Here is a 14,071-nt window from a genome sequence, read left to right on the forward strand (position 1 = left end):
TAACCTTAGAAACGTATGTTTCCCAACTGATCAGCTATGCTCTGATCTAGAAAAATGAACGTTTTAAAGAAACGAACAGCAAAGTCGCCTTTAAGCTCACCCCTGCAAACTCCTGCGCTTTAACCCCCCTCTGCCTCGACCTGGGCACAGTGTGACATAGCAGTGTTGGCAGCTAGAGTAGCTGAAAGATGCCAATTATTTGCCTAATTATTTGTTCATTACATGTTAATGACCTAGGACACTAATGGTCCGCAACTCACAAGGATATATCTGTCTCACTTTCTCTTTCTTTCTCTATCTCTCTCGCAATCTCTCTTTTACTTTCTTTCTTGTAAACCAATGTAATTAATCCAAACTAAAATATTAATTAAGAATACATTTTCGTTTAGCCTGTTGTCTTCGAAGGTGCCCAAAGGTTTTCTTGAGGCCTTTGAGCGCGAGTTTTTTGTCTTTGTTTGAAGATGTCTATAAATAACGTCTCGGTCATTGACAAATTAGCTAATTCACCTGGAGTTTAACTCAAGCGGATTAGGTTAGTTCAGTATTGTGTGAAAGGTGAGATGGTGCTGCAATACGGTGCCAATTCAAACTAGGGATCGGTTACTGCCCAGATTCTTATCGTAAAAAATAGCTGTAATTTTTAGCTCTGAAATCATTCGGATGCTACCATGGGACAAAATCAAAGCGCGTCGGATGAAGAGGTTGAACTGGCAGAGATACAGGCTCTTTATACAGCTTTCATGAACAAATGCCCGAGTGGAGCTCTACACCTGCATGAATTCAGAAGTCTTTTTGGAGTTCCAAGTTCGTCAGTGGAGGAGAGTTTATACATGGAATTGATATTCCGGTCTTTTGATACAAACAGGGTAGGCCTAAACGAAAAAGTGTATTTTTAATCTGATTTCAGTTGTGGCTTATCTTTTCTAACAGCATCCTAAAACATCGCAAAATCAATTGAGGACTTGGACAGGCTACTGCTTGATAATACAATACCTCCTTGTTTTCAGGATAATGTGATCGATTTTATGGAGTTTGTGGCAGCAGTTCACCTTGTGCTACGGGGGAAACTCGAGGATAGATTAAAGTGGTCTTTTAAAGTCTATGACAGGGATGGCAATGGCAAACTGGACCGACAAGAGGTCAGGCACATCATCAAGGTACAGAGCAAACAAAGTTGTAAATGTCATTGGGAGTGTTACTCTACTGTGATAATGTGTTTTACTTCATGTCTTTTCAGATCATTTATAAAATAAACCAGAACAGCACTGGTATGACACCAAACGAAGTTTGCGACAAACTCTTTGAACTTGTGGATGAAAACCAAGATGGTAAATTTTCTGGTGGTTTACTTACATTCATAAGTATATTACTTATTCATAATGACATAACTTATTACTGAGGCTATTACTACACATACCAATCCAGTTAACACTATCTGGACAGTGTTAAGGTTAGTTTGTAGAACATCTAGGCCTATTTAGAATCTACAGACTGTCCACAGATGGACTATCCAACAGAAAAACAAAGTTGTGTTGATGAGTGATATTTGGGCGATGGTTTACAGAGTATATGACTGAGTACATAAGGAAAAGCCTCCTGACTACATTCTAATGACACAAACAGCATACAGTAGGCCCTATATTTAAATAAATATATTTATTGGCAATTAAAAGTATGACAGCCTATTGTAGGTTAACCCAGGTGAAACATTCTGCCCTAGGTTTAAGCAGTCTATTATATTAGAAAACAAGAACTATTCAAGATTAGACATTAAATTGAGGTCTGCTTGGTGCTAAGGTAATTTGTTCCATGGCTTAAAGGAGGGCTGAATGCAGGAACAGATCATGGTCTTTCTATGGAGCTGCATGGTCTTAAACTCCACCCACTGTCTAGTTTAGGAGGATGGGATGTTAGCTAGAGACTGGAAAAGGGTGACAGGGCTCTCAAACTATTCTTTCTCTCTCTTTAGTTATATTGAACTCCAGTTCATGTAGATGTTGATGTAGATACATATGTTGATGTTGATGTTAATGTTGATGTTGAGATTGCTCATCTTTCATCAGGTCAGATCTCTCTGTCAGAGTTCATGGAGGGGGCTCAGAGAAATGAGTGGATCATGAATATCCTCAAACTGGACGTGAATGCCAGTGGATGGTTCAAAGAACACTGGAGAAGGACATAATGAGGTTCCCTATGCCATACCTAGGCAGACTGGTAGAACTAAAGAACACTGAAGCACAATGTTGGATGGAGATTTCTGCTGCATCCAAGTCTTTCTTCAACACATCACAATTTTACACGTGCTGGTTGACCTGTTCTGTACCAATGTGTTCTCATCATATGTTCTGAAAAGCTGATGCCACAGTCAATCCAACACGGCTCCCAATCAAGGAAAAGCGGAGCTAAATCTTTGGTTTGGCTTTAATTCAATTCATTACACAAGAACAAGACTTGCTGCCTGACAGAAACACGTTGTGGTTCAGCTAAGGACGTATGCTCAGGGTGAAGACTGGCAGCAGCCATGTTTATAGATCACACAGATAAGGTTTCAGTATACCAGGCATGTAAACCCTGCCTACCTGCTGCAGCAGGTGAACTACTGTACACTGAACATCCGCATCAACTACTGAGCAATGGGCGATTGATGGTGCTGAATGTACATGGATGATCTTCAGTGACTAAATTATGCTGTGTAACAGTCGCACAGTGAAGATTCTAGCTTGTTGTGAAGTGAAAACATTGATAATTATTCTCACATCAATTTGTCACTTTGTCATCAACTTTGGAAATCAAACAAGGTACATTTGGCATGTTGTACATATTTCATTTAAATATTCGCATTCAAGTTCTCCAATATTTAGCAATAAGAAATGGCAAATCACTATATTCATATTTTTTCCATAAACATTTGGAGCTTGAAATTTGGTGATCGAGCACTTAGATCCATTTAGTTCATTTGAAATTTACAGTAAAAACAAATTCAGTAACCAATAACTTAAATATGACATTTCTTAAATAGGAAAGGTGCAACAGGAGCAGTGGGAACAATGGTTACCTTTCTCATCCCGAAATTTGCTCCATTCTGTTGTGATGTGACATCTAATGAGCAATAGTATTTTTACTAACTTGATGACTGAAGCCTCTTGACATTCTCACTTTACCAGCGCATTAGAGTACAAAGGAAAGTTTAAGTGATCACTTTATTAAAGTTGAACAACACCCATATCCTAGCCCGGTGAGAAATTAACTTCCTCTGAGTCCATTAAGTGGCTGTGGATAGATTCTGGGATGACAGGATAGAAATGTCTACAGACATTGTGTAGACTTGTGAAACTCTTGCGTTGTTAGCAGGAGTTGTCAGCTGTGTTCTGAGAAGTAAGCAAGTATGGAACAGAGCTGCTAGCTCGACATAAGGTGCCTAATCAATTCCCTGTTCCAAACTTTTTGTTCTGTTTAAGGACCCACCCATGCCCAATGCAAAACCTTTTAAAGGAAAAACATTTAATTCAGATGAGTTTTTCAATTATATTGTCTCTATATAATTATCACAACCAATAACTAGTCAATAAATGCACTGTTTTATGCTAATCTATTCTCTATGTAATACCTCATTTAACCAAATGTTTCACTTGCACTGTTTATCTGGTTAGGATGAGTGGATAGGAGGGTTGAAGAAACAAATTGAAATCTTTGGACAGAAGATTGGATACAGATGCTCTATCAACAAACTGCTATACACCATGTGTGAATATTAAACCTGACTATTTCTAAGCAGTTTCATACTGTTTCTGTTTAGTAAAATTTTAAGGCGAGAAGAAAACCTCTTGAATTTATTTACAGTTCAAAACACTCAGTAAGTTTCCATGATGGTATCAATTCGAATCTAGCTTTATTCGGACAATGCTATTTTGGGGGGCAACTGCTATTATCCTAATATATATGGCAGTGAATAAAGCAAATCATTGGCCGAAAGCATGTCATATCCCAGTACGATACGTGGCGCTGTTTTCATTATAACTATTGGTGATACAGCCATTTCCACTTGACCTCTTCACCACTCAGATATTGTGCAAAAAAAAAATGTAGAAAGTACACTTTCCAAATGTAGGCCTACACTTTATTACCTCTCATCCTAAATTGAATTCCTTGCAAGTTAGTGGGAAGGTCTACACGTTTCTCAAAGACAAAAGGGCCAGCTAGCAAGTGGCACCCATGTTAGCTTCGAAAGTTAGGGTTAGCTATTAAGAGGGATCCAGGTTAGCCTTACGTTTTGAGATTGTACTTTGTTTCCATCGTCGGGGGGAGGGCGGCGGGATCTCAAGCATGCGTAAAGTGAAGAGTCCAGTTCATAACCCAATTCTCCCTTTACAAGCATGCGATGTCCGAATTATCAACCGACTCGAACCGATTTATCTCGGGGTGTCGATCGGATCGTAGTCAGACCGCAATTATTCGAACAAAGTTGTTTACACGAAAGGGATCATTCTATTTCAGTCCAAATAAGCCAGTAATTCGCCATTAGGGCGTTTATGGAACGCCGAGTTAGTCAAAATTAAATAAGTAAATAGATAAATACATACATAAATAAATATGGCTATGAAATAAACTCTGAAATAAAACAAAGATGGCAATAAATATATAAATATAGCATTATATAATTATATAGCTGAATCTATTTACCGACATCAATAAATAAATAAATGTATTTATTTCAAAATGACGTTTTTGTAAAGACAACATTTATTTATTTCATGGGACTTTTATTTCCTAATGCCACATTTATTTATTTTTGAGACTTTTCCGCACCACATTTATTTCCACATATATTTCCACACCACATTTATTTCCACACCACATTTATTTCTGTGCTGTATTTATTTCCGATCTCACATGCAAAGGAGAGGGGCGTGGTTATCTTCAGACCAACGCAGCGGCACACCTAGATTCCTAGATAGCAATGCTACCTGTATGGGGGGTGACAGTGGCATCGCACTGCCGAAAAGCATACAATGTAGACAAGCTTTGCCCATAATGTCTGTGTCGTCTCTGCCTTTTTATCATTGGTTCCCAATGGGAGTGATGGCGGTGACCTAGTAGCCTACGTGTGGGGACTTGGGGGGTGTTCCATCAACGTTGATTAAGGGAAAGCGAGACTTATTTTGAAGTCTCACTTACTTTAGCGAGAGTTCCGTTCCATTAAGGTGGATTATTCTAGTTTTAGCTACGTAACCAAAGTTCGGAACTAGCCTGATCCGTGTCAGTCTAGAAGTCAAGCTAAACTGAAATGTGTTGCAAATAATTTAAAATAGGCGGAAACAGAATCTTAAAAGACAGTTCCGTCGAGTAAATTCCTGCGCGCAAAGCACTTTAGTCCGTGTTCGGAAACGTAAATTCAGACTTTGTGAAGTGCAGACATGAATGATTCACGTGTTTAGGCCTACTTCATCTCCCAAAAATATATTAATTTAAATTAACAAGTTAAGAAATAATGTCACTTTATCTGTTTTCAAAAGCCATTGGTTAATTGACATAAAATATGGCCTTAGAAACTAAGCAGAGCCTCAAGACAAATTACAATCAATTATGGCATATACGTTCTTTGACAAGCCTGTGGTGGATGAAGCTGCTCAGATTATACAAAGAGCGTTTATCCCACCAGCCCCAAGGGTCTTCAGAGACAGTAATGCTTCCCTGACCAGTATCTCCAAGGAGTCAGATGGCTGAGCGGTGAGGGAGTCGGGCTAGTAATCAGAAGGTTACGATTCCCCGCCGTGTCAAATGACGTTGTGTCCTTGGGCAAGGCACTTCACCCTACTTGCCTCGGGGGGAATGTCGCTGTACTTACTGTAAGTCCCTCTGGATAAGAGCGTCTGCTAAATGCCTAAATGTAAATCTGTGGCAGAAGTATAGGTTCAGCAGGCCCAGCATAGTTTATCTAGATTGTCATTGTAGATTGTCATTTTTTTTTAAATAAAAAAACATTATGTATATATACATATATATATATATATAAAATAACACTTTATCAACTCTTAAGGATGGCAATGAACACATAAGAGCAGCCGACCATCCTTTGTAGAAAGTAATAGAAAGGAGAGTAAACTATAATAGTAGAAAGGAGGGTAGTAGACTGCAATTTATGTAGGTAGGCCTAGACTATGTAGTCTGCTGGAATCACACACAAGGAAGCAAATTACCCACTGTAGCCAAGCCTTGACACTGTTCAGTCTGTCTGCATCTGTCTGTCTTTGCATGTGGAACGTTCTTGAACTATGCCAGGAAATATGAAGGGTATACTTTGCTCCAAGCAGTACCTGAATATATCATCAGTTGTTCCGGTAATCTTGAAACACAAAGAATCAAGGAGACTTTTTATTCAATTGTACAAAGTATTTTCATTGTTTAAAGTAGCCTATATGTTGACAAGCCTCTATATTACCTCTCCTCTGGCTTCCCCAATATTATAGGTGCAATATACTGGCCCCATGGGTGTATCCAGGCCCAGTGGAAGACTCAGGGGGTGACTGTGTGGTGCCCCCATGGTTGAAAGTGTTTCTAAAATGCCTTCTATGGCAAAATTAGACCAAGTGCCCTACTGTCTGCCATTCACATTGTGAAATATGCTTGAGTGCCCAGGATGCCCCACGCAAAAAATGCCAGTGTGCCCTCTATAAGTGTAAAAACATGTCTTAATGAGTTCCTTTATAGTATATAAAATGTGATGCAGTACCCTATAAGGTGCCCTTATAATGGCCTAAATTGGACTGTTCCCATGCCCTTACTTCCAATGGAAAAGGGTGCTGTTATGAAGTGCCCTTTATGCTGCCCCTACAAGACAGTGTCCCAAATGTTGCCCTTTCCAAAGAAGATGATTAGATGTTGTGCCCAACAGTCTCCGCTAATGTTCCCAGTAGGGCATGTTTTCCCAAAGTGAGTCTGTCACTGTCCAAGCCCCCTCTGGATCTGTGGAGGCAGACTATGTTAATTGGAAATACTCATGATATAATAATGATAGTCATGCTGAGCAATTTTAAATGACTGTTCTTCAAAACAAAGTGTGCAGTTTGGGTCACCTTCTGATCTAAAAAGTCAGTGCTGGATCTGTGCAATACTAGTCACTTCAGTGAATCCCTATTTTAGTCATGGTTACCTTTCCCTTTTATCTTAAATCTCAGCATTTAGCCTATCAGTTAATAAATGCGTGTGGCAAAGTAATTTTGAAGTAATTTATTGATTTTGTTCTAGATGTGAAGACAAAAACATTATTAGCCCTCATCAAGTGCAATTAACCATGGCTTTCTTCAGTGTTTAGAATTTTATCCAACAATTTTCAATTGCTGCCACATTCTTTTTTGGGCTATTATTCTCAATCTCCTGTTAATATATAAGAATATCGGCCATAGGCTAGCCTACTGTCAGAACGGTTTCAGACAGCTTATCAAATATATATACAGCTTATATATATATATATATATATATATATATATATATTTATGTGTGTTAAGTAGATTTGGTAGGTCTACAATTTACACATGTTAACGGTCGTAATGGTTTGACAAGTTGTCTCCCTTGCCATGTTAATTGCGGCAACATTGGCCTTTTTGGGGACAACTCCCCAAAAAACTCAAAAAATCTATTTACGCTGCTGAAACACCCCTCTGCTGCTTTGCGCTTTACTTTTTGCGACATAACTCCTCTTTTCGATGATCGCCTGATCTGGGCTCATAGTCTGGGCTGCACCATAGAGTTGATATAACTAGAGTAAGCTACTTTTGTCTTTCAAGATGGCGTCCCCATTAATTTCTATGAAAAGTGCTCAGTGGCGCAGTGAGGCAAGCGAGATCGCGAGACCGGACGCGGCCATCTTTCCACTTCCGTGTCTTCCTGTCTAACGTTAAACAGTGGCTCTTTTTTTCCCTAGCTCCGAGAGCGCATGTAAATCGGCTATCGGCCAATGTGAACTTCTGTGCTCGTGCCCTGTTATTATCCGCCAGCACATTTGCAGGCAACTTTCATTGACTAAGCAAATAAATGGATTGCTAGTTTACCCATTTCGGATTGGTTTCAAACTTAGCAAAAATCGGGAAAAAAAATTATATGAAAAAGCTAGTAGTATGAGCCAGGTTCGAGAATCAAACAAAAATTATTGGGGGAGATAGTTTTGTAAATATTGAATGGAGTTAATAGAATAAAAACGACCGGAAGAGTCGGAAACCTAACCGTACATGCAATACCACCTACATCCACAGGGGCCGTTGCTTCAAGCCGAGGGGCGAGGGGTGGGGGCTTGGGCTGCACAGTCTAATTTATTGAGGTATAGCTTAAATTAGCGTTGCCTGTTACTGGAACGGAACGTTAGTGGAACGGCTTGAGGCTTAAGTCTAAATTGACGTTTACCCAAGTGAGACTTATTTGTGTTAGCGCGACTTGCGTTAGCGACGTTGATGGACACGTCTTAGTTAGTTGCAACTTTAAATTGCCATTAATAACAAAGCGTTAAGAAACTTGACTTCAATTTGAAGCAGTACTGTAAATCCAAAGGTATGGGTAATGTCTGGAATGGTCTGGCTTCACTTCAGGTCTCGTTTCACTAAATGGTAATACCGGCATGGCATAATGGTGAGGCTAGATAGTTATAGCTAGGTGCCTTATCGACCTAGCTATCCACATAATAGAGGGTTTTCACAGACGTCACAGTCTGGGTAGTAACCCGGATGCGCGGCCATCTTGGAGGCACTCGATGTAAACAAGTCAACGGAGTACAACGAAAATAACGTAAATTCTACACTCTTTGGTACAACTGTAGCCATGTCTAAATGACCGAAAAGGTCACCAAAACATGTCCAAGATAATAATATGTAGGCTTATCTTATCTTATGAAACTAACTCAGATAGTGTACAGTGTACATAGCAAACTGGGGGTCTTTGAAATGAAAAGAAAAACACGATTGAGTGTCACTTGGCTACTAGTACACCTTGAGTATTGCAATGATATCATACAGGTATGGTTAGGTTGATTTAAGACGCTATTGCATTACTTACTTTGGCCTTCACAACACAACGGTCGTTGAGGACTTGGTACTGCATCTCCCTCACCCATCCACACACCATCTGATTGTAGGCCTCCAAACCTTTGTAAGCTTTAAGGTCTTCGGTATATGGGCTCGGCGAGAAAACCAGGTAGTTCACAATATCTGGATATCCAACTGAAGGCAGAATCACAGGGTCATCACAGATCCAAGAAAAGGGAGCTAGTTAACTGGTAGGGATCTGCACCGCCAATAAATAAAATTTTCTTAACATATCAACGGTTTTCTTGCGGTCCAAGGCCTTCCCTGTATGCCTTTGGATCTTGGACACGTTTTGGTGACCTTTTCGGTTGTTTAGACATGGCTACAGTTGTTCCAAAGAGTGTAGAATTTACGTTATTTTCGTTGTACTCCGTTGAGTTGTTTACATCGAGTGCCTCCAAGATGGCCGCGCATCCGGGTTACTGCCCAGAATGTGACGTCCGTGAAAACCCTCTATAGCAGAGCGATGTAGCGGTGGCAGTGATTGTCTTCTTTGTTAAGCGTAGCGACAGTTGCTAGTTGTGTTAGCTAACATGACCTGTTACTAATCGATGTGCGATGCCACTGTCACCCCCCATACAGGTAGCATAGCTATCTAGGTGTGCAGCTGCGTTGGTCTGAAGATAACCACGCCCCTCTCGTTTGCATGTGAGATCGGAAATAAACACAGCACAGAAATGAATGTGGTGTGGAAATATGTGGAAATAAATGTGGTGTCTAAAGTCAAAAAAATAAAATAAAATGTGGCATTGGGAAATAAATAAATATTGCCTATTTATTTATTGATGTCGGTTCATGGATTCAGCTATATCATTATATAATGCTATATTTATATATTTATTGCCATCTTTGTTTTATTTCAGAGTTTATTTCATAGCCATATTTATTTATGTATGTATTTATCTATTTATTTACCTATTTATTTAATTTTGACTAACTCGTCGTTCCATAAATTGGCACCGCGTTTATATATTTGCAGCGCGTTCTCTGTGTCAAATTAATGAAGATGTTTTCTTAATGTGCTTGTGTTTTGTCTATTTGCATGTGTTTTGTTAAGCTGTGCAGAAAGCACTCACCAGCAGCAACAGATCTGTAGCATGCGAACTTGGGGTTGATGAAAGGCGAATCCGTGAGTGGCGAAGTCAGCTACATTGTACACTTGTGATTTACTTGTGTAATAAATACTATGTTTTAATTTAAACAAATGAAATAACCGTTTTCAGATTTTTTTGGTGCAGCGTTTATTCAAGGGCGGAGTTTATTTGAGGGCGGCGTTTATTTGAGGGTGGCGTTTATTTGAGGGCGGCATTTATTTGAGGGCGGCGTTCAATCGAAGAAATAGGCTACGATAGATTGTGTTTGAACTATCTATGTTGGGTCTGTCAGAGTTGGTTATATCTATCTCCCAGCAATACCTGCCACGCCAGGATAGTGACACGGTTAGTACTGTACTCTACTACATTGGGAATGTACAGTACAAATTATGAAATTCTTACTATGTGCTCCATAGTGACATACTCCTGGGGGACGTGTGGTGAAAAGTATTTTTAGGTCCAGCCCTGGCTTGTGTGTTTCCAGCCCTCTGGATAATCACATAATGGGATTGTACCTGTGTGATCTTTGACATTAAGCAGCATTAAGAGCAGGCCCCTTCTTAATTAGCAGACTATATGGGGAGGTAAATAGTGTGTACAAAGGATTACTATGACTACTGCTGACACAGGTACGTTTAATGAACATATTGGTTTTGTGTTTTTGGAATTGCAAAATATATATATTGTATAAATATAGCCTATGACAATTTACTTATCGAAAGTTTTCACAAAATTGTTACCTTTCCATAAGTAGTTTCTGGTCTGACTGAGGGGTAGATGTCAGAGGTCACCCAACTTGGGGGCTTAGCCAATAAGAGACATGGGGGCTTCTTAGCCAATAAGAGGCGTCCTCTGGGGTTCTCTGTCCAGCTCTGTCTATAGTGGTTACATAACAAAAGCCATACATGCCCCAACAACAGCACTGTGAGACTGAATCTATTTAAATTGATGTCAGATACAGTTTGATTAATTTCCAACTTTGTAGTTTCAAACATATGTTTGAGTACAATTGAGAAAAAGGTCAAACATTTCAAAAGGCACTTTTTATATACACCTTCCGGTGGAGGTATGTATTTAAACCACATTGCTCAGTGACAGATGCCATGTTGATTGACAAACAGGGTTTCTGTGACATTGTGGAAGTATAACTGTCTGTTGTACTGCAGCATTCTGACCATTCCTGCTGTGACAGATTCAGAAGGCCATACCAACCCCAAGATATCCCTGCAGTCCCGCCATTCTGAAGCCAGGAAAAACACATGATCTCATTATTTCAATAGGTAGACAAAAAACGAATAATGAGAGTTATAATGAAAAACATGCTGTACCAAAGCTCAGAGCTGTATTTTGTAAACCTGCCCCCTCATACTTATCCTGTGTATTTAATTCAAGGTTTCACTCTGTCAGGATGTAATGGTTTCTGTCCTGTGTCATGTATAGTAGAGACCGTCTGTGTATATATCTGAACAAGGATCTGGGGAAGCTGGTGCTATTTTCAGTGGATAAGAATGCTAACTATGACAAGTGGTGGCATTGACACAGACCGTCTGGTCACATGACCAGCATAGCAACCAGGGTTCCAGGAAGTGGATCTCTAATGGAACAGTACACAGCGCTTGTTTCATTTATCGTTAATTATTTGGGGCCACCATGGTCATGCCTATTTAATTGTGAGGGGCTCAGAGGTGTGGTGAGGTGCGGAGGGAAACGGTGTGTGTGTTTGTCTGGGTTTGTGACTATGTATGTCTGTATGTATGCATGTATGTGTGTATGCGTGTATGTTATAGTGAGTTGTGTTTGTGTTTTTGTGTGCCTGTGTAAGCATGTGAATCTGTGTTGTGGGTATCTGACAATGTATTGTGTCTGTATGTGTGTGTGTGCTACTCTGTATGTATCAGTTTAACAGTGTGTGTGTTTGTTTGTGTGCTGTTGTTGTTGTTGGGTGCCAGTCCTGGATGTGGTCCAGCTGTTAAAGGGCCAAGGCCAGCGGCCTGCAGTAGGAGTTGACATGAGAGAATCACCCATGTGCTGAAATAACTAGGTAACCTGGTGTCTTCACTGTTGCACTCATGACCTCCACACCTCCACTGTTGACACTAGGGGTAATAAAAGGGTAATAATAGGGCAAAGAAATGAAATACCCTATTAAGAACAGACAGGGGGCTTCGTCTGTCCTCTATAGAACCCTACCCCCAACCTAATGCTAACCCTAACCTCCACCCTCACCTCATGACACATAGCATGTCTTATCCTAGTTTACTACAACCCTGATGAGCACTCACACTGAGTAATAGAGGAACTGGCTGGACCTGGCTGTCCCATGTTTTAAAGTATTGAAAAGAATGACAACTGTTTAAAACAAAGCAGGAGTAAAATGTGCATAAAGATATTGATATTTGATTTCCCTACATATAACATTCCTCACCATAACCCTAACCCACATATGGTTGCCCCAACCCTATTCCAAACCATACTCATAACATGTACCCTAACTCTAACCTTCCACGTCAATATAGTATGCAGAAGGCTGCCTCCGGTATCAATATTGTGACTCTGGAGATTGCGCCCCTGGAGTTTTAAAATAAGACGAGAAAGGATGAAAACATATTCCCCTTTTACACAGATATCAATTTGGCTCTGTGACTACCCCTGTTGCCAGTTTAATGCCGGTACAACAATGACCCCCCATTCTGTGTTTGAACTTTTTATACAGAACTGCGAGATTGCATGAAGGCGCCACATTCCCACCTTGAATGGCTTGTGTAAAAGGGGCTGAGTTGATAGATTTGGAAGAAACAAGAATGAGAAGGCATGGTCCTTCGTGGGTTATCTCACCACTCATCCCTTTTCAAAACTCATCCCTCTTAACCACTCATCCTCTTCAACAGTCACCCCTCTTCACCACTAATCCTCTTCACCACTCATCCCTCTTCACCACTCATCCTCTTCACCACTCATCCCTCTTCACCACTCATCCGTCTTCACCATTCATGCAAATTTTTATCAGTAAAGAGTGAAAAAACGGCGACTGGTTCAGACAGTCCCATCAAAGCTTTTCAGTGGGCTTAACAGACAGGTTAACTACTGTGGCATCAGTAGGCCTAACAGGCAAGTTAACAAATGTGGCATCAGCAGGCCTATCTGGCTGGTTAACTACCATCAGCAAGCTTTCTGAACATAGCCCGCCACAGCGCTGCTGTCTTGTGCCAGCTGAAGAAAGATACTGGGCCACGGTCCAATGACAGGGCATTACAGCGAATGGGGGGCGTAGTTTACTTGTCTCCTCTGACCTGCTGTTGGCACTGGGCAGCGAGGAGGGCCTTGTCTTTCTATTGGCAGAATAGACTTTGTCTTTATATGTCTTTATGTCAGTCCCTATCCACACCCCAGGACCCAGGCCGCTTCGAAACTTCCTTTGATGGTATGTTGAGAAGGTTATGTGGTAGGGTTGTTATGGTGGTTGGAGCCTGAATGACAAGACAAACACTCCATTATGACAGATGCACCCTCAGTCGGCTTATTTATAGTCACTAACCAACATACCTCCAGCACTGAACACACACTCACCCTCCTTTTACACCACACAACAATAAATTATCTTATCACACCATGACTAAGTTGAATACTCTATTATAATTGACTGCTAGGTGGGTATTCAATTCATACGCACAGTGTAGCTTTTCACCAATCCAAATCAATACTCCAAAGTTGATCCTCTGGCTATGAATTTCATTCTAATATTAAATTAAGTGTGCGTGATGGACAGGCAGAGCGGGCATGCATCCAGGCTCCTTATTCTTACAGAGGACAACCTACCTGTAAGCAACACATTGGCCCGTCAGGAGGGCCAATGTCTCCTAAAAAGGAGTTGGCTTGGGGAGGTATGTGAGGCCATGGGTCCTTGCT

The 14,071-nt window shown here is 40.5% G+C and overlaps 1 protein-coding gene across 1 annotated transcript; it reads left to right on the plus strand.

Annotated features, from left to right (window-relative positions):
* Positions 1 to 349: 349 nt before the first annotated feature.
* On the plus strand, positions 350 to 3,470 carry guca1g (guanylate cyclase activator 1g). Its single transcript, XM_047034047.1, has 4 exons — positions 350 to 866; positions 1,008 to 1,157; positions 1,238 to 1,328; positions 2,064 to 3,470. The coding sequence occupies exons 1-4, from the start codon at positions 669 to 671 to the stop codon at positions 2,180 to 2,182; spliced, it is 558 nt and encodes a 185-aa protein (XP_046890003.1). The 5' UTR covers positions 350 to 668; the 3' UTR covers positions 2,183 to 3,470.
* Positions 3,471 to 14,071: the final 10,601 nt, after the last annotated feature.

Source organism: Hypomesus transpacificus, chromosome 14, assembly GCF_021917145.1.
Source record: "Hypomesus transpacificus isolate Combined female chromosome 14, fHypTra1, whole genome shotgun sequence".
In the NCBI taxonomy this organism is placed as follows: Eukaryota; Metazoa; Chordata; class Actinopteri; order Osmeriformes; family Osmeridae; genus Hypomesus; species Hypomesus transpacificus.

Coding starts and splice junctions, on each gene's coding strand:
- guca1g (XM_047034047.1), top strand. CDS start 669: ATGGGACAAAATCAAAGCGCGTCGGATGAAGAGGTTGAACTGGCAGAG. Junction 1,158..1,237: donor AGGTCAGGCACATCATCAAG/GTACAGAGCAAA, acceptor ATGTCTTTTCAG/ATCATTTATAAAATAAACCA. Junction 1,329..2,063: donor TGTGGATGAAAACCAAGATG/GTAAATTTTCTG, acceptor ATCTTTCATCAG/GTCAGATCTCTCTGTCAGAG.